General features: G+C 37.4%; 1 protein-coding gene and 1 long non-coding RNA gene across 12 annotated transcripts in view; one reads left to right on the top strand and one right to left on the bottom strand.

Annotated features, from left to right (window-relative positions):
* The window catches only part of ZCCHC14 (zinc finger CCHC-type containing 14), a 127,880-nt gene extending 100,331 nt beyond the window's left edge, over window positions 1-27,549 (bottom strand). For 7 of the 9 annotated variants that reach the window (XR_012471645.1, XR_012471646.1, XM_074201597.1 and 4 more), the window contains exons 1-2: window positions 26,890-27,549; window positions 22,653-22,778 (exon numbers count right to left, since the gene is read on the bottom strand). Coding sequence is in view for 7 of the 9 variants with exons in the window: in XM_074201597.1 (XP_074057698.1) it covers window positions 22,653-22,778; window positions 26,890-27,450 (687 nt within the window). In the remaining 2 variants the exon portion in view is untranslated. The remainder of the gene's footprint in view (window positions 1-22,652; window positions 22,779-26,889) is intronic. The other 2 variants (XM_074201607.1, XM_074201650.1) reach the window with 1 other exon arrangement.
* Window positions 1-27,840, top strand: part of LOC141498474 (uncharacterized) — a 97,622-nt gene that overhangs the window by 53,781 nt on the left and 16,001 nt on the right. The gene's annotated exons all lie outside the window — the stretch shown is intronic.

The following is a 27,840-nucleotide window of genomic DNA, read 5'->3' as shown; positions in this document are numbered from 1 at the left end:
AATTAAAAAGTTACTAACCTTGAAGAAAGCAGTTTTAATCTAATGGTAGAACTGGAAGCCAAATTGTAAAGGAAATAGACTCTCAAGTATAGACAAATTTTTTTAGGCCATCTTACTGAGAAAACTTCTGGCCAGGTTAATGTATGAATAAAGAAAATCCACCATATGTTCTATTTATACTCACATGCACACTATGTTGTCTCCTCCACTGTATCTGTATCCTCAAGCTTAAGCATAGTACCTAGCACAGGGGAGCTACTTCATAAAATGCTTATTGACTGAGTCTGTAGTGACAAAGGCAGGATGACTTGCCAAAGGCAACACTTGATCAGTGAGAAAAAACAGATCCATTATAGCATTTGAGTTTTGGCTACAAAAGAGAGGGGAAAAACAGGATGATAGCTTGAGAGGGTAGCAATTATCAAGTGAAAGTGGTTTTTTTTTGGTTTGTTTTTAAAGATGAGGCAGGGAAAGAGCCAGTACCCAAAATTCTGAAGGAGATAGAATCAAAGGTACAAGTAAAGGGAAGGGGAAATTTTGTTCTCCAAAAAAAGGTGAGAATGAAGGACAATGTTGAGATCTGAAATGCAGAATTAGGAAGAAGAGGAAGGTCATGATGGATGGTTTCAATTTACTGAGGAGAAGTATGTAGAGATTTCCTTTGATGAGAGGAAGGAAAGACAGAGGAGTATAAGTGTCTTGAGTAAGGAAGATGCTAAGGATAATTGTGATAGAACTCAGAATTCTAGCCTTATGTCATTCATCAACATTTGAATTGGAATGGAGAAAGTGAATGGTAAGGGCTAACCTGAGGGCTGGGGGTCTGGAAAAGGCAGTGGGTGCAAAAGAATAAAAACACAAGGGATTCAAGAGTTAAAGATGTATAGATATAGTATAAATATTTCAAATGGGAGCAAATGAGAATTGTCCTAAGACTGGGAAGGGGGGAGGGTGTGGAGTGGAGTAACTTGAGAATTGCAGTGAAGGTACAAAATGGAGGTGGTGAAAAGATAAGATGAAAGATTAGGATAAGACCAGATACAATCTCAGAGCTCTGGATCAAGAAGTTAGAACACTTGTCAATGATAAGAAAGATCAAGGTTAGGACCATAGTTGTGGAGAGCTGGAATGCCAGTGTGGGTAATTAATTACAGCTGAAGATGCTGATAAACTCAGGGGAATCCAGGATATTTGAAGAGACATTCATGCATATATTTAACTCTTCAAGTATAAAGGCAGGAGTGGGAGTGGAGGTGGATGTGGAAGACTGGAGGTCAATCTTCATATCAAACTGTATGACAAAGGAGGGTTGGGTGAATAATCTTAGAACTAGCAGAAAACTACCACCAAGATCTACATAGAGTGGTATTATCTGGATGGAGTAACTCTCAAAGGAGAAAGGTTGAGTGATGGCAGCAGAAGGGTCTGAAATAACAATGAGGAATAAAATGAGGATAATTCCTCCTCTTGTTACACTGAATGTAGAGTGGGGCTGGAAATTTTAAGGTCCATTTTTTTTTTTTTTTTTAGTTTTTGCAAGGTAAATGGGGTTAAGTGGCTTGCCCAAGGCCACACAGCTAGGTAATTATTAAATATCTGAGATCAGATTTGATTTTAGGTCCTCCTGACTCCAGTGCTGCTGCTCTATCCACTGCATCACCTAGCTGCCCCTGAGAAGGGGCATTTAATTCTGGAGAGGGTGGGCAAGTGATTCAGTGTCTTAGAAAGGAAAAAGTCAGGTCTTTCAAGAAGATGGAAGGATCATGAGAGGGAGAAGCCAAAAACAAAGAGCAGTCTATCAAGTAAAGAACAATGGAAAGGAAGAGCCATTAGGTAACAGAGTTAAGGAAATATAGGAAATATATGGTAGTAGGGAGAAGTTTTCAGTTAGGTCACTTATGAATCACATATCTCTAATTCAGAGGGGATGAAATAGTACCTAGTTATAGGGTCCTGGAACACATTCAATGTAGTTGTGCCCCAGAACCTCCAGACCCCATGTAAAAATGAAGACTTAATTTTTTCCTCCCTGAAGACTTTTTTGTGTCATGAATCTTTTTGTCAGACTGGAGGAGCCAGTAGATCAGTTCTCAGAGTAATGTTTAAAAATATTTTTAAAAATTTCCATGAGAAGTTAGTACAAATGGGGATGTCATTTTTTCCCCATCTAAGTTCAAGGCCCTAAGGTTAAGAATCCATGCTCTTGAAGGGCACTGAAGTCCAAACAGAATGGAAGGAAGTCTGGTATTGGGAGGAAGGTGAAGGAACTTTCACTGGTTATAGAAAGTTGAAGGGTAGATTTACACATTCTTTTCTTGATCTGCCCCAGATCCTAATTGGATTCCCTTAAAGAAATAACCTATTTATGAATTCAGCAAGTACTAAATGCCTAATAACTTGAACATAGACTTGGAATTCTAGGTGACCTGGGTTCAGGTAACTTATCCTATCATATTTACTATTCATGTGGCCTTTTAGGCTAGTCATTTCCTTCCTGTAGCCTTCATTTTCTTACTCTATGATATGAAGATATTTGACCACATGTTACCAAAGATTCCTTTCCCACACTGAAAAACCTGTGATTGTAGTTAAAGATCTTTCATCAGGATTTACCTGCTCATCCACTCCAAAAAAAAAAAAAAAAAAAGGAAATTCTTTTAAAGATTGAAAGAATTGGATATTATAACTGCTAGCTTCTATTAAATGCTTGAAGGTTTGTGAAACCTTTTAATTTGATCCTAACAACAATCCTGTAATGTAGGTGCTTTTGTTATCTGCATTTTTAAAGGCTGAAAATTAAAGGTCACACATCCAGTAAGTGTCTGAGGCAAGATTCAAATTCAAGTCCTCTAGACTTCATGTCTAGCACCAGTGCACTGATCTAGAATATAAATTAAAAGTTGTGGCAGGATACTTAAATGATGAAAAAGAAAGGAACAAAGTAGTAACTCATGAGTTCAACTTTCTTTTCCCTTACATGTTTGATGATGATGATAAGTAGCACTTTGAAGATTTTTACAGTATTATCTCATTTGACCCTTACAACAACCTAGGAAAGTAGGTACTATTATTACCTCTATTTTACAGAGGAACAAACTGCAGCATTGAGAGTTTAAGGGACAGAGTTATTAAGGCTCTGAGGTCGAATCTGAACTCAGATCTTCCTGATTCTAGCTATTCTATCTACTGCACCACTTAGAAGCCTCTGAGATAACAAGGAAATAAGTGGTCAAAGGATATGAACAAACAACTCATAAAAGATGAATTGCAAAGTGCAAAGAACCTTATGAAAGAATGTTCCAATTCACTAATAATGAACTGAAAATCAAAATATAATTCACTCAACAAAGCTGCCAAAAAAATTATGGAAGATGAGGCAGAGTTAATGCTGAACAAACCATAAGAAAATGGGCACTCAGGTGAATTCTTGGTTCTTATAAAGATGATGACCGAAGAGAAGAATGGGAAGAATATATGAACTGAAAAAGTGAACAAAAGGTAAGATGAATCAAGAAGACAATATGCAAAATGACTACAACATAAAAGGAAAGAACAAAAAAAATTAAAATGTAATACTTCAAAATTATGATAACAAAACTTGGTCAGTTATGAGAAGGAACTGACTGCCCCCTTCATTGCAGAGGGAATATTGCAAATATTGTTGTTTGTCAAACTTTTGTGCTATTGTTGCTTAAACTTTTATAAATGCTTTATTATAAGGAATGATTCTGGAGCAGGGGATGGAGACATTGGGGAAAGATATATTGGAAAATAGAGATGTAAAAACAAGTTATCAAAACAAAGATATTTTTAAAGAAAATAGGAATATTGGACTTAAAATTGCTAACAGAAAAGCAGAGAGAAATTGATTTTGGGGGCAGCTAGGTGGAACAGTGAAGAGAGCACCAGAACTAGAGTTCAAATCCAGCCACAGTTGCTTAATAATTACTTAGCTGTGTGACCTTGGGTAAATCACTTAAACCCCTTCCACTGCCTTGCAAAAACCAAAAAAAGAAAATCATCTTTTCAAAATCATCATAAACAGAATATAAAAACGTTCATTTCATATATTATTAGTATCTTGATTTGAATAATCTTTTCTTTGTTTCTAAGTTGTTGAAGCCCCAAAGAAAGCTGTAGTTAATTTGTAACCTAACCTCAAACCACAATTTGAAAATTACTTAAAAGCAATTTTACATTCTGTTAATTGCTCATTTGTTTTTAAAATTTTATAGTTGGTCAAGATTTAGTGTTAAAAGGAAAACAAAACCTTCAACACTTTGCTATATGCCTTTTAACATTATACAACATCTGTAGCATGGATAAAAGACTTTGGGGAAAGGGAAGAGTTGATTGACAATAAATCATGCTCAAAGCAAAGAAAAAAGCCCTTGTTAAATCAAACTTATTGTGCAAATATATAAATTGACATTCATATTTCTTCAGTATCCCTTATCCTTACAAGTCGATTTTTTTTGTGGTTTCAGAGATTCAATCAACAAGTTTACTGTATAGTAAAAGTACAGTAAATAAACTACAGTAAACTTCTAGCAATATATCACTCCCCTCAACTGAGTATCAGAAATCAAAACAATGCAAAATGACAATATTCTACTTAAAAGTGTGTTATTCTGGAAACAATACCCTGTAGATCCCCCACACTACCTTTTTTTTAGGTTGTTACTTGAATCCCAAATTATCTCACCACTTCCAAACATCCAAATTTCTCTGAACCTACCTCTCTAGTGGTCCCTATTTTCTGCTTGCATGCATAGCACTCTGCAGCCTATCTTTAAATCACAACTCAGCCCATAGTCTACATTTCAGCTTCCATTCATTACCTATTCAGAACATCTAACTCTTATAGGGGTTGCCAATACTCACTTCCCTTCCCTTCATACTTGTTTTTCCACTTTTTTCATTTCTTTCTAAATATAGTTTTCAACATTCATTTTTTTTTTAATTTTAGGTTTTTGCAAGGCAAATGGGGTTAAGTGGCTTGCCCAAGGCCACACAGCTAGGTAATTATTAAGTGTCTAGAGACTGGATTTGAACCCAGGTCCTCCTGACTCCAGGGCCGGTGCTTTATCCACTACACCACCTAGCCGCCCCCATTCAACATTCATTTTTATAAGATTCTGAGCTTCAATTTTTTTTCTCTCTCCCCAAGACAGTAATCTGATACAGGTTGTATCATGTTAGCATATTGCCACATTAGTCATGTTGTGAAAGAAGAACACAGAAAAGGGAAAAGTCAACTAAAAAAACCCAGTGAAAATAGAATGCTTTGAAGAAGCATTCAAATACTACAGTTCTATGTGGATAGCATTTTCCATCAAGAGTCTTTTGGAAGTATCTTGGATCACCGTACTGCTGAGAAAAGACAAGTCAATCATAGCTGATCATCGAATAATGTTGCTGCTACTGGGTAAAATGTTTTCCTGATTCTGCTCACTTCACTAAGGCATCTGTTCATGTAGGTCTTTCCAGGTTTTCCTAAAATCTGCCTGTTCTTTTAATTTCTTTCTTTCTTTCTTTCTTTCCTTACTTCCTTTCTGTTTTTGCAAGGCAATGGGGTTAAGTGTCTTGCCTAAGATCATACAGTTAGGCAATTATTATGTGTCTAAGTCCAGATTTGAACTCAGGCCCTCCTGACTCCAGGGCCTGTGCTCTATCCACTGTGCATTCTAGCTGCCTTGCTCATTATTTCTTATAGCACAATAGTATTCAATTACATTCACATACCACAGCTTGTTCAAGTCATTCCCCAATTGATGGGTCTATTTTCAATTTCCAATTCTTTGTCACTGCAAAAAGAACCATTATATTCTTGTACATATAAGTCCTCTTTAACTTTTTTTTAAAAAAGAAGGGCATACAGTAGATGATCAGATATGTACCAAGTTAAGTTGAGTCAAAAAACCAAGACTGGACATGAAAGAGACCTACCTCTTTAGGTCAAAGGGCAAGACAAGAATCACAGCATTTATCTAGGTGCATTAACCTTTTTTACTCACTTTTCTCTACTCCATTACTTCCTTCCAATGAAGTTTTATTTTTCTTAGCCCTACCTGCCTCATACCAGCATTACAATTCCCTCATATTATCTCCCTATTATCTTTCCCCAAGTCTATCAGAATTTTACCCAGTGGCTTATCTTCTTTCCATCCTTCCAATGCAAAAACTCATTCTTTTATCTATGTTTTAGCAGTTCAAAGCAGAAGTAAAGACATACTTTTCATATTAATTAATGATTCTGATACTTTATGTCATTATGAAATCTGTGTAAAGGTGGATTCTCTAGCTCCTTATCTCCCCACACCACCACCCAAGTAACAAATTTTTAATGCTTTATTTTCCATCCATCTGATCTGTATTAATGACATTGTACTAGTTAAGTATTGTAAGCAATCCAAAAGAAAGTTTCTCTTGGAATATACAAATGAGTTGTGGAGACAAGACTAATAGACATGTTATTTCTCCAACCAATGGCTCCAACCATCAGCTGTCATTTTTCATACATGCTTTCAGCTTTCCACTTTTAAGTATGCCATTTACTTCTACTAGTATGCTGTCACCAAACAACCCTTTAAGGTCCAAATTAAATGCAGCCTTCTTTCCATAACTTCATTCTACCTCCTTCAGCTAATGGTGATGTCTGTTACTAAATTCCAATAGCAACTCTTGTAGCACTTAAAATTTACCTTTTGTCAAAATTATTTTATATAAAAATCACCTTCCTTGCTAAAAAAGGAAGACTTCTTAGCCACTCTGTTGTGTAGAAAAACATAAACCCTAACCAGAAAGAACTTAAAAAGCAAGGGTTACACCTATAGCCCACAGACCACATTTTGCCCACCACCTGTTTTTGTATGGCCCGAGCTAAGAATAGGTTTTACATTTTTAAATGGTTAAAAAATAAAAGGAGACTAATATTTCATATCATGAAAATTATATGAAATTCACATTTCAGTGTCCATCAGGTTTTATTAGAATACATACTCATTTGTCTACACACTGAGGATAGTTGCTCTCATTGCTTTCCACTGCTGCTCAGAGCATGAACATATCACAGTGATGAAGAAATAACTTGACAGCTTTCTGGGTGTATGACTGTAACATGACCTTTTATTACCAGTGCAACCCACCATGTCCAAATAAGAAAATGGAGAGGGAGTTTTACTTATTTATTTTGAGCTCAAAGTTGAGATTTAAGTTTTTCTGAATGAGAAGATCTGTCTGTAACCACTACTATTGAATACTAAATGGCTTTGGAAATTGCTTTTGCATCATACTTGACAATGTTTCTTAATGAATTCAACTTAAAATTACAACAAAATAGTGTTTATATGTGAAACATACTGTGGTAAAGTCAATTAGATGACAATTAAAACTGGATCACAAGTAAAGTCAAGCTGCATCATCTACTCTCTTTACCATAAATAGAAAGCTCCATTCACATTTTTAGTAGACAGATTTTCCAAGCTCAAACTACAATTCCTGCAGCATTTTTCAAACCTTGATGCAAGGGCAAAAGGATTTTCCATTAATCTAACTTTCAATTGGAAGTAATTAATCTACAATGTAATGACATGCTAAAAGCAATAATGAAGAGAACAAATCTAATAAAATTCCATAAATTCAATGAATGAATTAATATCAGTATCTGACAGCATATATCTATGAAAAAAACATTTTTTTTTTTACATTTTTGTAAGGCAAATGGGGTTAAGTGGCTTGCCCAAGGCCACACAGCTAGGTAATTATTAAGTGTCTGAGACGGGATTTGAACCCAGGTACTCCTGACTCCAGGGCCGGTGCTTTATCCACTACACCACCTAGCCTCCCCTGAAAAAAACATTTTCAAAGATGATGTGTTCCTGATAATACAGAGCATAACCTTTGAACCTCAATTAAGCAGAATGTTATTTCCCAAAAAAAGGATTCTATTCTTCTCATAAATAGACCTGTTTGACCAAAAAAAAAAAAAAAGTGTACTTTAATATGTTTTAAATTTTGTTAAAAAGTTTTGTGGATATTGGTTTTTTTCTTAAACTTAACATCTTCAATTACGCCTATGACCTGTAAAAGCTAAAATATTTACTTTTGCAGCTCTTAACAAAAAAAGTTAACTGGTCATATTATGACCATTTTTTTTGGTCATAATGATATGAACAGCTTTTTTTACCCTCTTTTTTTTTCTTTTTTAGTTTTTGCAAGGCAAATGGGGTTAAGTGGCTTGCTCAAGGCCACACAGCTAGGTAATCATTAAGTATCTGAGGCTGGATTTGAACTCTGACTCCAGGGCCGGTGCTCTATCCACTGCGCTACCTAGCTGCCCCAAGAAGTGGCACTCCAAAACTATTTTAAAAGAATAAAAAAAAAAATCAGTAAACTGAACATATTTACTTAAATGAATGAAACATGTACACACCTGGTCCCCTACCCCCAACATTGGTATTTCAGGGAATACAAGTTACTCCATTATCTATGGATAGATATATGACTGGAAAAAGGTATTGAGCTGGAGATGTAACAAGAGTGAGGGATAAGTGTGGGAAAATCCATGTATTCTATAGGTATCCATAAACTATCAAGCTTTCCAGAGGATTCCTTGGCCCCAGTATGTTGGGTGAACCACCATAGAAGATGTATTGAAAGGCATGGCAAGGAGAGAAAGGAAGGTCCCATTGCACTGCAGGCAAGACCTCTGGAGAGAGTACCCACACAAACAAGACCAGGAATACATCAAATGAATGCGCAAAAGAATCTAACATCTAAAATGAACGATACTACTGATTATCTTTAAATAGTTCAGAAAAGGAGAATGACAACTAAAGTTGTCAGGGACAGAGAAATGGAACTTTAACTGAACCACGGTACAAAAAAGATGTTGGAAAGTACCAAAAGTTGTTCTAATTGTGAAATTATGATTGCCTTACAAGATTATAAAATGGTTCATGTAAATATTTCCCCTTTCTTAGCAAAATTTGTGATTCGCTTGAATAAATATAATTCAAACACCTTTTAAAGTTTCTTAAAAAGCAAATTCAAATTTAATGGGGTTTTTTTTTAGTTTTTTTGCAAGGCTCTATCCACTGAGCCACCTAGCCACCCTTCCGTTTTGTTTTTTAAAAGAATTACAGCAACATTTTGCCCTGTAAAATAGGTACCAGTTATCCATCTTAGGAAAGTATAACTGATGTTTATCTATACATTCAACATGCTCTAAGGCAAGTAATCTCCCCAAGTCTCATTTTTTTTATCTGTAAAATGCAGGTAGCTGATCATCTTTACTAGAATGATGAAGATGAAGTACATGTGAAAGATTTTTGAAAAAAGTAAAGCATTATATAGATTACCATTTGATCCAAGTTAAAATATAGAGAGATTAGAGATTAGAGAGATTGATCAATGAATAGAAAAGGTACAAAACAGACAACCTATTAGCAAACCTAGTGTCTGATAAACCCAGACCTCAAGCTCATAGGGCAGGGAATTGGACAAAAACTTCTAGGCAAACTGGAAATCAGTCTGGCAGAAACTGAGTTTAGGCCAAAATCACATAAGCTCCAAATGAATACATGTCAGATTAAAATGTCACATTAAAGACAAATCAGGAAGAACAAGGAAAAAAACTACCTTTGGTTAATAGTGGAAGAGTTCATGATTAGACAAGGGATAAAGAGATAGAGAAGTTAAGTGGACAGTTTTGACTATAAAATGAAAATATTTTGACACAAACAAAATCAATGCAGTATGAAAACAGTCAACTTGATATACAACTTTGCTACTAAAAGGTCAGATAGCAAAAAGTCAGATATCCAAGACATGTGAAGAACTAATTCAAACTTATAAGAAGAGTCATTCGTTCTCCAACTGATATATGGTCAAAGGTTACGTATAATCAATTTTTGAAGAAAGAAATCCAAACTATCAATAGTCATATTTTAAAAATCATTAATAATTTGAGAAAAACAAATTAAGCCAACTCTGAGGCTCTACCACATACCCACTGAATTAGCAAAGATAACAAAAAGGAAAGTACAACAATGCACTGTTGTGAATTGGTCCAACGATTCTAAAAAGTAATTTGGAACTATGGTCCTCCAGAGTTTCTAAACTGCACATTCTTTGATCCTCCCAAAGAAATCAAAGAAAGAAGATAAAGAACCCAAATAAACTCTATATAAAGACTTCTACAAAATTATTTCATAGCAACTTATTATAGTGGCAAAGAACTGGAAACTTAAGGGAAGTCTATCAATTGGTGAGTAGGGGATATGAATATAGTGGAATACTATTTTGTGTTATATAATGGAAAGGACAATTTCAGAGAAACCTACAAAGATTTGTATAAACTGATTCAAATTAAAGTAAATAGAAACAGGAGTGTGAGATATATACATATATACACGCACACACACATAAAACAACATTGTAAAAACAACCATGTAAAAATAACCATGCTGATCAATGTGATGACCAAGCACAATTCCAAAGGTCCAAAAAAGCATGTAAAATGAAACAAATTTTCAGATATAGTTAAACATGGGAAGTTGCTTGACTATGCATAGGTACTATAAAAGTTTAATTCTTCCCTTCCCCTCCCCTTACCAAGGCAATTTAAAAAATGTTAACACAAATTAAAACCACCTTAAAAAAATTGTAGAGGGTGGTACAGAAGGGGAAAAAACCCAGTGTATTTGATTACAGAATACATCAACTACAAAGTTTACAACTTTCGTATAAATTTAAAGTCACAGAAATTTCTATTATTTTTCAAGAACATTCTGTGTAAGCTCCCTGGGTTCAGAGATTATTTTATTTTTGCTTTTGCATATCCAGAAACTAGTAGAATGCTAATAAGTGACTAACAAATACTGGTTAAATGAAAGTGATTATCTCAACAACTGTAAAATATATAAAAGCAACTGATCAGCAGGGCAGCTTTGACCTGCTTCACTTCAGACCTGGGTCAGTATTATCTCTCCTTAAGCAAGTTGGTGTTTTAGCAATCCTATGACTCACATTAATGCTGACCTTAACTTAGCTCCCTCAGCAGCATTGCTAACTATGCTCCTGAGCTCAATAGAGCCCTCAGCTTCAGCCTCTTCAGGAGCAGAGCTTATAGCAGGTAGCTTCACACTTAACTGGCTGTTTATACTTGTTCAAAGATTAGATACTTAACAAAGCTTTTCATTTTTTTAAAAAATATTTTCAAGGCAATGGGGTTAAGTGACTTGCACAAGGTCACAAAGCTAGATAATTATTAAGTGTCCGAGGCCAGATATGAACTCAGGTTCTCCTGACTCCTGGGCTGGTGCTCTAATCCATTGTACCACCTAGCTGTCCCAACAAAGCTTTTCTATAAGAAAACCAGAGTATTATCTTCTTGAGCTTTCGCATTATAGAAAAATGAACTGTTACTAACACCAATCAATAATGAGTTAAGAAATTAATATTAAGGAACATTAATTTTGAGTTCTTTGATAATAACTGAACAAGCTAAAAGATGTTATATAGTTTGATATAATCACATTATTTTAAGATCATATTTGACACTGAAGGTAGAAGCACAGGAATCGATATAAATCCTGAGGGTTAACCACTCATTTTCAATTAATTTCCAAGTGGTATTTTTAGTGGTATTATGAAGAACAGATATAAAATTTAAAAACTTTGAAGTCACTGATGAGATCTAAAAATAAGATGGGGAAAAAAAAATCAACTTTCAAGTAAGCATTTTGCCAAAATAGTAATTATATGTTTTAAAAAGTTAAAAAAGCCAGAACAAGAAAATAGATGGTTTTAAAAGTTATTTGCTGACTTAGGCCCAAGTGATATTCGATGCTAACCAAAAATAAAATAATAAAAAAAACCAATTCTTACCTAAAAACATTTATTTCTTAACCCTTAGCAAAAAAAAAATTTAAAATTTTTAAAACCAGATCAAATGTCTTTGAAAATCTTTTGCTTTCCAGTACTTAAAGGAATGAACATGTTCCAGGAAAGCTGACTTTTATAAAACAAGTTTCTTCTAAGTGAATCATATTTTCCTTTGTTTTCAGCATAAACTATTTGTGTTATGTTGAAGAAAGAAAACCACTGAGGCTCCCTCTCTCTATGTGTTTTATAACCTGAACCTCCCTTCTGCCTTAAAAAAAGTTAAAAAGGAAGGAAAAAAGTACATTTTTCATTAATTAACATTTAAAATAATCTTTTGTTGCATTCAGAGTATCATAAACTAAAATAATAAAAATATTCAGTACTGTTTAAATGACCTGATAATAGCAGGATTAAGCATTATCCACAAGTAGATTTTTGAGACAAATTAAAAGCTTAAAACAATTAACTACAAACTACTCCCTTAAATAAGGGTGGTTTTTTGGTGAAATACTCATGCAATCTTTATTAACAAACTTCCCAACTAATCTATAACTTACTATTTAAATCCTGGGGTGTTGCTTGAAGAACTTAAGAGATTGTCCATAGCCTTTTTTTTTTTTGTGACCCTATTTGGGATTTTCTTGACGGCACAACTGAACAATTATTTGCCATTTCCTTCTCCAGCTCATAATTTAAATATGAGGAAACTGAGGCAAACAGAGCCAGGATCATAGAGCTAATATTTGAGGCGGCTGGATCTGAACCAAGATCTTCTTAGCTCTATCTACCCACTTTGATACCTATAGCTGCCCCTTTACCCATAGTCACCCAGCAATTTACTGTCAGAGGTATTATTTGAAGTTCAGGTTTCTTTAATTCCAAGTCAAACTACTTTGTCCACGAAGCCTGAAAGAGATATTTTCAAAATGATTCATGTATTTCCATCTCTCTAAAGAAGAGTTTTATGATCAGGATTGAGACTTGGCTTGTCCAATTGGGGTTACCTTTGAAAGTATCATCAAATAATGTATCTTCAGGAGCTGTTGAGATTATATACAACTATTTCCCCTCAGTCCAACACCCTTTAAGTACTGTGCTTTTTTAAGGTGTTTTTTTTTGGATGTATTTACCTCAGTCTACTACTACTATGAAGACATGTATCAGAATTATGTCTAATGACCAATATGGTAATATATGCTATATGACCGAACATGTATAACCTATATCAAATTGTTTAATGTCTCAGAAAGAAAATGTGGAATAAAAATTTTTTTAAATGAATGTTGGGGTGGCTAGGTGGTGCAGTGGATAGAGCACTGGCCCTGGATTCAGGAGTACCTGAGTTCAAATCTGGCCTCAGACATTTAATAATTACCTAGCTTTGTGGCCCTGGGCAAGCCACTTAACCCCATTTGCCTTACAAAACATTAAAAAAAAAATGAATGTTAAAAATTATCTTCACATGTAACTGAGGGAAACACACACACACACACACACACACACAAACACATTCAAATAAAAGAAAAACAGGCTCTTCTGAGTGAGGACCTGAGGGATCAACTACTGTTCCAGCTGATATCAAGGCCAAATTCACTGCTAAATAGTCTTCAAATCTATGTGATATCGTTTTCCATTATTACAGATTGAAAATAATTGCAATGATAGAAATATATTAAAAAATTACAGAAAAATCCATTTCCTCCAAATAGTAATCAGTTCAATAACAATCAACAAATTGTTCCTATTCAATCCCTACACTGCTCAATCCAACAGTTAATTTAGCTATTGTGGATTCCTCACTCAAAACTGTCAGTATATCCAAAAAAAAAAAAAAGTTTGTTGAGCCAGACATCATCATGAAACATTAACCATCTATTTGAGTTTAGCTAGATAATAAGCATGGGGTGAAGGGGAGGGGGAAAAAAAAGAAGCAAGCAGCAGCTAGATAAGAGTTGATCAACATCTGAAAAGATGGAAGTTCATCCTCAGCCTATGGGAGTATGCTGGGCATGGATCATAAATTCAGAGCTAGAAGGACCTCAGAGGTCATTTTATCCAATCCACTTACTTTAGAAATTAAGATGTGAAGGCTCAAAAAGTGACATGATTTGTCAGTAGTGACTAGCAAAGGTAAGTGGCAGTCAGGATTTAAATTCAAGGTCAAATCCAGAAAACCCTTTCCAGTCTATCACACTTATAATAGAATCAAAGACTAAAAAGGACCTCAGAGGTCATAGTCCAAACTCTTCATTTTTACAGGCAAGAAAACTGCATTTATGGAGGTTCAGTGATTTGCCCTGGGTCACAGACACTATAAGCACCAAAGGTGGATCACAAAATGCTAAGAGTCTAAGCCAGAGCCAGGTGCTAAGCAGTAAACAAATTACCTGTCCTATCTCTCATGTGGTCAGAGTACCTCAAGTACTTCTGGTTTGCCCCAAGATTTGAGAAGCAAGAAGTGAAGATGATCTTCCTGGACAGCAGAACAGAGAAAGAATGTTCTGGGACAGTAAGGGATTAGAGGCAAGGTCTGGACAGAGTCATCCAGGTCTGAGGAAATCATGTCAATTTTATCTCTAATACTAAACACAAACAGGCTTCATTATTAATTAGCTGCTCATACATGGTCTGTATAGTGATCAATAAAAGTAATTAGTTTTTTAACAAACAACTGAATGACAGAAAGCATACTGTTTACCTTTACTAATGAGGAGAGGCAAGGGAGAGAAAAGGGAAGAGGATAGGTTTCTAAGGCAGTAACTACTAAGAAGGAACCCACAATCAGTAAAGGTAGAAAAAGCCTTGTTGTTCTGATCATGCACCTCCATTCCAATAAATCATACCAGAAAATGCATTTTCCCTTAAGAAACATCTCAGGCTTTCCAAACTGCTTTTCTACTTTAAAGTAGTAAATATTTTTAAAACTAATTTGTAGAAGGGAAGGGGGGGTGGGGAACATTGGAGCTATTTTTGTTAGGGATCCTAGCTAATTTGATTAGATGTATGTTTCTATTAATAGACTTGAAGCAAAATTATTTTGGTGGACTATCTCCTCCATTACATTCATATATCCCTAAGTATTCTTTAAAACATATAAAGAATGCATTAACAACAACAAAAAAAAACTTCTTGAGTATTCTCCACAAAACTAACCCTTTATTTGCATGCAGAAACCAGAAAAACAAATTCATTCTCTCACGTGTCTAGATGTGTCACATGATAATATTTTACTTTATGGAAGTTAGCTAGCCATCCACATGTATGTTTTGCTATTTTTCCCCCACTAGACAAATCTCGCTAGTCTTCATTAGTTAAGTGGCTAGTGTTATTCTCACATTATCACTCATCTTCCAGTCCTAAACTGCCTGAACTTTTCCCTAGACTATATTTCCTAGAATTAGTTTTGATAACAGATTCCTTTTATTCACCACAATTCAAATGGGGAGTATGATGTGATTCTTCTCAAACAATTCTACTTAATCTTTGTAAACATTATTTCATTTACATTGTAAACAAGACGAGTACTAATATAGCACTAGTTCAGTTCATTCTTTAAAATACAGAATTTAGAATATAGCTTAAAGAAAATTACTATTTTTAAGTTTAGAGGTACTCAATAATATACAAATAACTTGTGGACTCTCCAAAATAACCAAGGATACAATTCCATTTTAAATCATCCTAGATTTTAAAAGATAAACAAAACTCAAATAGTTCAAACCAAAAAACTGAAACAAAACAACCCAATAATACTGGCACCAAGGAATTAAAATATATATAGACTGAAAACTCAAAAGTAAAATTCAACATTTTGTTTACCACATTAAGATTACATCTCTACCCTCCCCCAATAATTTGCATGCTCTGCCACTCCATAAATCTGTCTCTGTAATCTAAATTAGATTTATAAAAAATGATTTGGTTTGTAAGAGCTAAAATAAAGGCCCCCTTATTAGCATATTAGCCTTTATGGAAATATGAAAGGAGAGGCAGCTCGAAGAATAAAGTAGCCCAGGATCTCTTGCTTCCAGAGTTGCAACAGACCTCAGTGGTCACTTTTTTTTTATTTTTGGCCTTCATTAACAAAGACCATGACATCCGGGAGGTGATGCCATGACAAGTACATGAACTGATTCTGAGTGAGGGAGGCTGTGCTAAGTCAGTCACTAGCCTCACTTTCACCTCCAGAGTCATCTGGGTTCAATGGGCAGATAGGAATCAGGACAACTGGAGATGACTGGATGAGAGGCAATCAGGGTTAAGTGACTTGCCCAAGGTCACACAGCTAATAGGTATCAAGGGTCTGGATTCAAAGTTCCAACCTCCAGACCCCAAGGCCAAGTAATCTATTCACTGCACCACCTAACTGCCCCATATAGAAGTGTTTATGGAGATTCTACAGAGCACCATTCACAAACTGTAAGATCACTTGTGAACTTCCAAATCAATCAGTTATCGCAACTACCTAGGTATTGTCTCTAATAATAATAACAGCAACTAGCATTTATATTAAAGTTTGCAAAGTATTATACATACATTACCTCATTGGATTCTCACACCAAGCCTGTGTAAGGTAGGTGCTAATATCATCACTATTATATAGATGAGGAAATTGAGGCAAAGGTCATACAGATAGAAAGTATCTGAAGCAGGACTCATACTTAGATCTACCTTAGCTGCTTCCTAAAAAATGTAGATTTTCAGTCAGATTGAAGTCACAGGACCTCATCTATGTTTTCCATGTATTTGTCACTGTTAGTCCAATCCCTTGTTCTCAGCCTCTGGGCATGAGGAGGAAACCAAAAAATATGCAGGCTTATCAATTTTGCTCCTCACTCTTGCTATGTAACCAGCTAACCATCTTTGATATTTTTTTTTATGATTTCTCTCATTAGATGTTTTACACGGATCCATTTTCTTTATTTCTATTCATGATAGAAAAATCCAATCTTTCAAAAGCTAAATAAACAATAGCTGATGAAGACAATTAAGATTTGAAGAATTGGTCAAAACATATTGTTAGCTTAGACAAAGAAAAGTACCAGAGAGAAAATATTTGACAATCGTATTTAGCATTCCAGTCAAAAATATTCCAGTGTCCACAAAGTATAGAAAGTCCTTAATCTTGTTTTTCTATAAACATTTTCTATAAACATTTCTGTTCTGGAACGGAGTTCAGCTAGGAATCAATCAGTTGAGAATAAGAGAACCAGTTAATCTAAGGTCGAAATATCAATTCTCCTGACTTTCAGGAACCACACAAAAAAGGTTGCTTCTTTCACATTAGGTTAGAATTTGTTATTACAGTTGTAAAGATCACAGGCATCAACCTGGAATCAAATTAAAATATTAACTGGGAACTTTTTAATAAAGAAAAATACAATAAAATATAGATGATATTAATTTGTTTTTCTCTAAGTCAATATATGGCCATCATGTTTCTATTTTGAGTTTGACACCATTGGTATAGCTCTGGATTCTCATCTCACTCCAAGTTCAGGCAAGAAGGTGACCCAGGGTGTTCCCCAATCAACATCTGTTCAAGGGTTTGTTTTTCTACCCATCAACAAAATATATCAAATCTAAGCTATCCCTCATGGAGAAAAGGAAAATAAACTTCTCTTGGTAAACCATCTAATTGTTTTAACTATTTGGTTAGAAAGATTTCCTTTACATCTCCTTTAAGGCAACTTTCTTTGTCCTGACCTCTATGCTGACCACGTCTCACATTTTCAACTGCCTACTGGACATCTCAAGACAGTCTCAGAGTTCATGGCAGCGTGGGTAAGGTGTAAGAAAACTGGAAAATTGCAAGGATCGGAGGAGTGTGAGAGGGTACTCAAAGCTGAACTCATTGTTTCCCCAAAACCCTCACCACCTCTCCTAATGTCTCTGTTACTATTGAGGGTACCACCCCTCTTCCAGTCAGTCACCTAGGCATTCTCAATTATTCACTCTCAGAACATAATATCCAATCTATTAATGAAGGTCTGTCTTTTGAATTCACCCCCCCCCTTCTCTCCTCCAACGCTAGCATCTCTTAGTACTAGTCTTTATCACCTCACACCTGGACTACTGAAGTGGTATGTAGCTGGTGAATATCCCAGGCAAAGTGATAACTGTCTGACCATCTCTTTCTGTCAATCACAAACACCCAAATATACTAAATTCCAGTAAGTACCTGAGATCTAGAGACAACAGGTTTTTCATTTTGTTGATGTTATTCTTCAGGCCATTTCCCACTGTTTTCTCAAACAAGACATTCCATTTCCCAACTGTGGACATTTTAACTGGATGTCATCCATATTGCCTCATCTCTGCAGCTTCATTCCCTGGCTTCTTCTTTCAAGACTCAGCTAGAATCATATCTTTATAGGAAGTCTTTCCTCAATTCCAATACCTTTCTTCTAGTGCTTCATTCCATTTTTATCCTATATATAAGTTTGCTTCTTTCTTAGTTGTTTATTACTTCTCTTTCCCCATTGGGGTGTGAATTGCTTGAGTACAAGGGCTGTCTTTTGCTTTTCATTGGACCTCCAGCACTTAGCACAGTGTAGAGAGCACATGTTTACTAAGTCTAAATTAATTTACATGATTCAAGTCCCTTTCCATTTAATTCTTTTTTTTTTTAAGGTTTTTGCAAGGCAAATTGGGTTAAGTGGCTTGCCCAAGGCCACACAGCTAGGTAATTATTAAGTGTCTGAGACCCGATTTGAACCCAGGTACTCCTGACTCCAGGGCCAGTGTTTTATCCACTGTGCCACCTAGCCGCCCCTCCATTTAATTCTGATATAAAATACTATGAACAATAACCAGTCACAACCTATGAATAAATAATTTCGTTGGCTCATGTCCCTTCCAGCATCTCCTTTAGCATTTTCACTATAAAAAAGGAGTTAATTTCTTTATTATTTCTTTAACACTTAAGATTTTAACAGTCGTATTTGTGACATGCACACTTTACAAAAAATAAAGCCAAAAATAAAACATTTAAGCAAGTTAGAAACAAAAAAAAAAACCAAACAAAAAAATCCCCCCAAACCAAAACCCTCAAATGTGTGTGCTGTGCAAAAGAACCATAATCCATTATTAACATTTAGAAAACAAATTAATGATATTTCTGTTAGCTCCAGGACCTCAAAATCAGAAAGAATTGGGTTCAAGTTTTGCCTCTGGCTATGTAAGTCAAAAAGAAGGTGCAGATCTGAAGTTGTTCCTGGAGTTTCCTCCCCTAGGAGTTCCCCTGACAGTAAATTACAGGTTCAGTGTCTGTCTGAATTCACAGGCCTTAAAGATCAAAGAACAGACAAACAGGATTTGTTTTGCCAAGACTCAGTCTTATTTTATTAACTGCCTCTATGAAGGACAAGCAGTTATCTATCAATTAAAACATTAAATTGAGAATTGAAGTCACATAAATCATATTTTAGTTCAAAAGCATTAAATGTCTCCTATATAGATATGCAAAAGCATTATGTTAGGTTCTCAGAATGCAAAGACAAAAACCCACGATGTAGTTAGGACAGGGAGGTGGGAGAGAAATCAGAGAAGGCTTCACAAAGGAGCTGGAAATTGAGCTTTGCCTAAAAGAAATAGGAGGATTAAGGGAGTTGAAGAGGAGGGGGCTCTCGGGCACAAAGGCAGTGGGGACCCGTGCAGAGGCAGAGAAGCAAAGGGAGAACTGATTTTGGGAAAACGAACTGAGGGGAGTAATATGAAATAAGGCTGGAAAGGTGGGTTGCAGAGAGATTGCTGACGGACTTTCCAAGTGAAGCAGTGTTCATTTTTTTCTTAGAGGCAAAGAAGAACTGCTCCAAGTTTTTTCATAACATGATTAGACTTGTGCCTTAGGAAGCTTATTTTGGTGGCCCCTGTTGGAGGTTAGACTGGAGAAAGAAGATAGTACAAATAAGATGACTAATTAGGATCTTATCACAGCCAAAGAGGATGTTTTGAGAGAGACTGGAGGCACAATCCAGACTTTGACTGTATAGGAAGAGTCAGTGAGAGACAAGAGTCTACAGTGTGCCTACCCAACAGGAGCTTACAGGAGAGGGTTTGGGATGGGGGGAAGCTACTTGGTTCTGTCTTAGATATGCTGAGTTTCAAGAGGCCAAGGGGTCATCCACAAGATGTCTTTGAAGCAGTGTGGTATGTTTAAGGCAGTGTAGAACAGAAGGTAAGGCTGGGTAGAGTTAGAAGAGATCTCAGAAGTCACCTGGACCAAACCATTCATTTTACAAATAAAGAAACTGATGTCCAGAGAGGTTGAATGACTTGTCCAATGTCACACAAGTAGTAATGACTATAGGATCAACACTTTGATCACCATGATGGCTCTATTGCCTCATACTTTTTCCTTGAACCTAGTCTTCATCCCTTCCAGAAAGTCCAAGGTTTCCCCTCAGTATTCTCCCAGTCATTGTCCTTAAACTTTCTTTCCATTATCCCTAGAGTTAATCAGTTTGACTCAAACTGTCATCTTACCCTTACCCTTTCATCCTGTCCATGTCCTCACCAAGCTCCAACCCTGGATAATTCCCACCATCTGCTTCCTCTACTCCTAAATTATGCAACAGGGATGACTTGCATCTCTCTACCAGAGATCCAATCCCAAAGGAGTCCCCACACAGCGAGACAGTCCATGTACTTTTCCCCCTTATTTGTTTCTTATTCTACTCCCCACAGAGGCGATTCTGAAGTTATTCTCAAGCCTCCAGCACCACTCTCTCCTCCTTCCAACTGACTCTCCACTGAGAAAATCAGAATGTGAGGGCAGGGATATTCTTGACCTTTCTATGTGATTTCAAAGCTTAGTATTGGGCATGGTACATAGTAAGCAGTTAATACATGCTGCTGACTGATTAGTCTAACCTCAGCTTCCTCTTCTTTGCTTCTCTGCACATTAAAACTCCTTAGGGGTTTCTCTCCTCTTTTCCATGCTGTAAAGAAAAGGTAATCCTTTTCCTTGCCAAGGCCAATCCTAGATCCTATTCCCTCCAGTGTGTTTCACAGTAGAATGCCCCCACACTCAACACCTGCCTCTTAAATCTTCAATCTCTCCTATTCTACTCATTCCTCCCCAGGCTTAAGTCTGTACAATCTGAAAAGAAAAAAAGAATCCTCACTAAAGTTATCATCCTTATAGTACCTTTCTTTCACAGCCAAACTTTTTGAAAATGCTTACTGTTTGCTTCCACTTACTTCTCAAAACACACACTATCTGGCTCATTTGAAACTACTCTCTCTCCAAAGTTAGCCAAGGAGTCTGTAACTGCCAAATTTGATAGGCTCTTCTTAATAGTGATTCTTCCTGACCTCTCTACATGCTCCCTTCTTGGTTTTCTTTCTTCCTGATTCCTATCCCCCCAAACTTTTCAGTTTCCTTTGCTGATTCTTCATCCACATCACCTAATTATAGGTGTACCTCAAAGCTCTGCCCTGAGTCCTCTTCTCCCCTACACCAAGGATTCTTAACTTTTTCTTTTTTCTTTTTTGCATCATGGACTCCTTTGTGTGAGTCTGGTAAAACCTACTGATCCCTTTTCAAAATGAATTTACAAAACTGCAGGAAATGCTAAATTTCATTTAGAGGTTGGTAGAATATAAAGATAAGTTTTTCCCATCCAAGATCACAGTCCCTTAAAATTTATCTTGGTTAAGAAACTGTGCTCTTCACTCTATGGATTAGAGACCTTATAATGGTCTTCAATATCTTCTTTGTAGAGGACACTATTCCTAGTTTCTCTTCTAAGTTCCATTCTCACATCTGCAATGGCCTATGAGAAGATATTCTGAACTCAATGTTCTGTAGGCATCTCAAAATTCAACAAGTTGAAAACAAAACTATTATCTTTCCCCTCAAATTCTAATTCTTAAGACACCACCATTGTTCTGGTCAACCAGGTTTGCAACCTTAGTGCAACCTTCTCACTCTTCTCACATCACATTTCCCTTAAGTTGCCAAATCTTATTGTTTTTATTTTATCACTCACATTGGTCCCCTTTTCTCCATTCTCACAGTCTCAACTTCAGATTCAGACTCTCTTCATTTCTTGTCTTCTGATTTGGTAGTCCAGCCTCAAAAGTGTCTTTCCACTCTAAATCAATCCTCCACATAGTTGTTTTTTTTTTTTAAAGTGATTATGCCTAACATGCAGGTTTAACTCCGTCACTCAGGGTCACTCCTTACTGCCATTAGATTTTTAAAATCATTCAACAACCCAACCCCAATCTATCTTTCCCATCTTTTGGACATTATTCTCCCTCCTGCACTTTGTGCAGAAATCAATCAACATTTATTCATTTATTGTCTATGTTCTAGGCACTGAGAATAAAAAGACAAAAGATGAAAATGTCCCTATCCTCAATCAGCTTATTCTTTCAGAAAAACTAACATCAAGAGAATACAGAATAAATCCAATCTAAACTGAGGGGTGGAAGACAAGAGGCAAGACTAGCCTTTCCGACAATTTTCTTTCACAAAATACTTCTCAGAATCCTGTTTTCTCCAAAACTCGGCTAAAACACCTCCTAGATGAAACCTTTCTAACCTCTCCGGCTACAGTGCACTTGACTTCCCAGCATGTCACCCTCCCCCAGAGTCTGTTACATAGCCATAAACTCCTATAATCATCTAACAAATGCTCCACTGAGCTGTTTAGGGTGGGAACCTCTGATGCCCCAGGCATCTACAAGTATAAACTTTCCCTCTCTATCAATACAAGCCAGCAGCTATTTTTCAACTAATATTCATAAGTTACCTGTGAATTGCCTAGGGTCACACAGTCAGAATGTAGCAGAGGTGATACTGGAGGCCAGTTTGTCCTGAATCCAAGGCAAGTAGGTCCATCTACTATGGTTTGGGTATCTCTCTGTAATAGTGCCATCTACATGCAAAACATTTCATCTAAAATTAAGATAAATACTGTCTTCATGTACCTAAGCAAAGAATAATCAGCATTTTTTAAACTCTAACAACTGCCAATAATTTAAACACTTATGAACTTTGTATTTTCTCCAATTATATTGTGATTTCAGTTAAAAATTTTAAAACGTTTTTTATATGCATTTATATATATAATATTTTAAAAGACTCAAAATCAGTTCCTGAAACAGTATTCTTTACTACTCTTAAATACAAGATAGAAAAAAACAAACAATTGGTTCTAATGAAAATATTTAAAAATATAATCAGTGCACTGGAAAATCAATAGGTTAGATAGTCAAAACCATCACAAAAGTTATCTTACTGCAATTTCAGGAAAACTAATCCTCCCTTCAGAATTATTTCAGTGTACTTTATAATATAAAAGGAATGACAGTCTTTTATACCTTAAAAAAAAAAGTGGGCCATCTAACTAATATTCTACTTGTATTCTTTACAAAGGAAGGTTAAACTTGGTCTGCTCAAAAACTTAATGATTAGAGAAGTTCTTAACTGTTCAGAAGGGTAACTAGGAAATGAATCTATAAGCACTGAATAGTCAGCTGGGAGTCTTGTACTATGGCCAGACATTGAGCATACAAAGAGAAAGGGGGGGGGGGGAAGCCCCTCAAAAATAACAATCCCCTGGGGTGGCTAGGTGGTGCAGTGGATAGAGTACTGACCCTGTAGTCAGGAGTACCTGAGTGCAAATCTGACCTCAGACACTTAAAAATTACCTAGCTGTGTAGCCTTTGGGCAAACCACTTAACCTCATTCCCTTGAAAAAAATAAAAAAAAAAAAATAACAACCCTTACTGCCCTCCAAAAGCTTCTTCTTCCTACATACCTGTAAAGTCATAACTATGCTTCAATCATTATTAACATTCCCTACAATGTCAGAGAAATACTCAATGAAGAGAGCACCAGACTTTGGGACTGAATTCTAATTGTAGTTGAGTTGAACTTGTCACTAATTCCAGTCTCTTTTCAGAAACCTGAATCACTCCTAGCATCACGGGACTGTTGTAAAGATTGTCAATGTAACAAAATTATATAAATGTGAGCTATCATTATTCAGAAAGAATGGCAAAATACTTATAATGGCAAGAGAAAAGAATTTAGGATCAGGGTCAGGGAATCAAAAGGAGTCACTTTATACCTCACTGGATAATAACCACAAGATCAACTACCCAATATTTCACCTTTGGACTGCAATGATTTTCAGCAGCCTTGAAAAAGCTTATTGGTTAACCAAAACATAAGTTATTGCTTGCCCTGGGCAAGTGCCTATTTGAAAGACTGTATTCTCAAGACATTTTAGTCTTTATTTCCACTGTGCTTACTGCTTAGAACTTTTTATTCTAAGTGTCTTAGCCAATAGGACTCAAAATCTAGTCCAAACAGAAAAAAAAAAATACTACCTACCCTGGACTCATGAGAACCACTTTAACTTGTAACTGATGGCTTAGAGTAGAGTCAGAGGTTCTTTAAACTTTTTTTTTCATGTTATGGACCCCCTGACACATAGGTGATGCTAGGACCTCTTTTTCAGAATAATGCTTTTTTTTTTTTTTAGAGATTAGTGAAAACAAAGGTGTTATTTTTTTTTGGCTATTGAAGTTCACAGACCTCCTGAAATTTAACAATCCACAGACCTGAGAAGACCTGAAGAGAAAGGTGAACTCCAGGTTAAGATTACCTAATTAGAACTTTGATTCTGTCTACATGTTAAGCATGAATTCTTGGGAGAGAATAAAGGTAGTTCAATACATTGCTCTGTACAATGCCTAGCCCAGCATCATCTGTTATTTGATATAAATTTTATGTTTTTTTAAAAAAATAATGACCCCCAAAAAAGGCTCTTTGATAGTTACCAATGGTTGGCTCACTAAATAACAAATTCTAAGTTTTCTAGGAAAAAAAGTTGGAGAATCAAGGTTTTAATAACTGCAAAATACATAACATACATCTATAATGGTACAACTTTTCTTTTCTCTGCATGTTTGCTGAATTTAATTCATCCAGCGAGAGCAGGAAACAAAGGAATAGGAAGGAAATAAATTCAGGGTGTACAGATATATGCAAACCTTGGTACAGGACAAATTGGCTTTGAATTTTTCAAAAATTAAAATTTCAGGAGAAGAGGTAAGAGATTACTTTCTCAATCTTGTCTTTATTAACTGACATCTCAGAACAAATTTAAAAGGGATACCAAATCTTTTTGGCTACTCAGTATGAAGAAAGTAAAATTTCATTTCATACTCAAGAGATGAAAGATTTTTATTCTTGAAGATGGAGGTAGACCTCAGGTTTTTTAGCTTATTGGTTAACCAAAACATAAGTTATTGCTTGCCTTGGGCAAGTGCCTATTTTTTTTCCCCCTTAACAAAAAGAGCCCCAAATGTCAGGTCAACAAATATACCTTTAATTTATTAAATTAAGAACAAAACCTATTTTAAAGCACTATCAAAATCTTAAATAATAATAATTATAGCTACATTTCTTTAATATCTCCAACATTTTGGAAGAGAAACACTTAAGCCTTTGATATGGTTCCCCTAGGAGTTTAATATGATATTACCAATAATATGAATTCACAATGGATGCAAACTAAGCATTTAATGCTGTTTTCAGGGGAAATTTTCAAGGTTTTGGAAAACAAAAGGGCAAAATGTTTAAATGTCATCTTCCAAACTGTTATCAGAAGATCAATGATCCTGAAGCTAAATAATTTTGTTTGGAGATGGGGGGAGGGTAGGTGGAAATAGGAATTAAGAGGCAGAGAACTTAAATGTTAAAATATTTTAAAAAATAAAGCTGGGCTCCCAAAACACCAAGATGACTTAATGATGGCCTTTCTTTGTGATGGTCAACTAGAATTTGTCTATTTCCTTCCCCCCCCCCCAGGTTAAAAGAAATGCCAGTTAAACAGAAGTAACTGTTTTTAGAAATGGACATTTTCTAACACTTCAATATCCTGTATTGGGGCATCCTATTTGAAATGATAAGCAGTTGGGGGGGGGGACCAAGAGGGAAGAGAGAGAGAGGAGATGGCCATTCTCAGCTCCAAGGTTCTTTTGTTACCATCTTTTTTTTTTATTTTAGCTCCTAAAGTCTTAAAGGCATACAAAGCTATCCAATTACAAGAACTCTAGCAGCGTCAGTTCTCTAAGAAAAAATAGCAAAATAAACGGAGACTATAAAAGCTCGTATAAAACAGGTTCATTGCATCACAAACAAGTTGATCTATTTGACTTTAGCCAAATGGGTTATGACAAAAATCTCCCAGTTTTGCCATTCTCCATTTGTTTGTAGTGCTCAAACACGTGACATCAGATTGGGGTAGACGCTGGATAGACACATATATACGTGTGTTTTATGAAGTTTTTCTTTTAAGAAAAACTAAACCTCACCATGACCATAATTTGGATGGAAAGCAGGAGTTACTTCACATCACAAAAAAGAGCAAGATCAACTAAGTCACTAGGAATGGAACGGTACTGTTGTACCTTTGCCAGTTAAATGCTGGTCAAAGGTTTTTTTGGTTTTTAGTCAGATGAATGAACAGTGAAGAAGCACTGATTTTTAACCGCTTCTGAGTTTCCTGAGCTTCTAGCCTATCTCATGGCTTTTCCTTTCCAGAGTCATCTTTCTTCTTTAGGTGTAAAAATGGACAGGGAGGAGAGACTATGCCACAGGCATTTTGCACTTACATAACCTCATCCATAACATTAAAACTCGAATTTATAAGAAGACCTCTATGCGTTTTTTTCTACCTTAAAAAGCAAGACCCTTCCGATTGAACACCAGAAGGGTCTGTGTATCAAAGGGACACAAAAGAAAGCGGTGGAAACGTGCTCATCTTGGCTTAGGCCACTTAGAACGCAGAACACACAAACTGCTGCCTCGAAAAAAAAAAAGAAATATTAACGTCTGGGGTAAAAAAAAAAAAAGGCAAAGTGACAGCGTGGGTCCCCCATCTTTTACCGACTCTTCCTAAGAAACCACATCAGAAATGCCTAGCCCGTTAAGCTAGAGCCAAGCCCGGGGCCCGGCCGGCCGGCCGCACGCACCTTGTGGCAGGCCGGGCAGGTGGGCAGCGGGCTGCCGTGGCCCGGCGAGCCCTTGCCGCCGTGGCCGCCCAGGCTGCTCTGGATCTGCGTGAGCTCCTGGCGCAGCACCTGCTTCTGGTGGAAGCTGAAGGCCGGGTGGTTGGAGGCCATGGTGAAGAGCAGCAGGAACTCATCGCCCGTGCGGCCCTCGTTCAGCTGCAGCCCGTAGTTGTGGATGATGGAGTCGATGTGCGTGAGCGTGCGGTACAGCACCCCGGCCGCCTCGCGCTGCTCCGAGCCCAGCAGCGCCAGCGACACCAGCAGCTTGCTGCGCACCACCTCGTCCGTCAGGTTGGTCAGGCTGCCCAGGTCGGCCGGGTTGTTGGCCTTGATCTCCGAGTCCCGCAGCGAGTGGTAGTCCTTGCGGGCCAGGTCCTCCAGGCACGAGCCCAGGAAGCGCAGCTCCAGCGGGATGCACAGGTCCAGCAGGCCGCAGAGGAACTCCACCCGCTGCGGGGAGGGCAGCTCCGAGAACCAGCGGTACACGCCGTCCCTCTGCAGCGGGCACCGCTTCTCCACCATGCTGCCCTGGCCGGGGCCGCCGCCGCTCCGGGCGCCCGGGGGCAGGCGGGCCAGGGACACGCGCACGGCCGGGGGGCCGGGGCCCGAGTGGCGCGGGGAGCGGCCGGGCGGCGGCGGCGGCGGCGGCGGCTGCGAGGCGCTGCGGCCCGGGCCCGGGGGGGGCGGCGCGGGCGGGCGCAGCGCGGCGGGGCCCCCCGCCAGGTGCCGGCGGCGGCGGCGGCTGGGCGGGGTCGGGGGCCCGGCGGGCCCGGGGGCCGCGGCGCTCAGGGCCGGGGGCGGCGCGCGGCCTCCCGCTGCCCGCTCACGGGGAGGCTCCTTCCCGCCGCCCGTGCCCAGCGGCGGGCGGTGCGCGGCGCTGGCGGCGGCGGCTGCTCCTCGTCGTCGTCGTCG

This window comes from Macrotis lagotis, chromosome 1 (assembly GCF_037893015.1).
Source record: "Macrotis lagotis isolate mMagLag1 chromosome 1, bilby.v1.9.chrom.fasta, whole genome shotgun sequence".
In the NCBI taxonomy this organism is placed as follows: Eukaryota; Metazoa; Chordata; class Mammalia; order Peramelemorphia; family Peramelidae; genus Macrotis; species Macrotis lagotis.
This window is presented reverse-complemented; position numbering and strand designations above follow the sequence as displayed.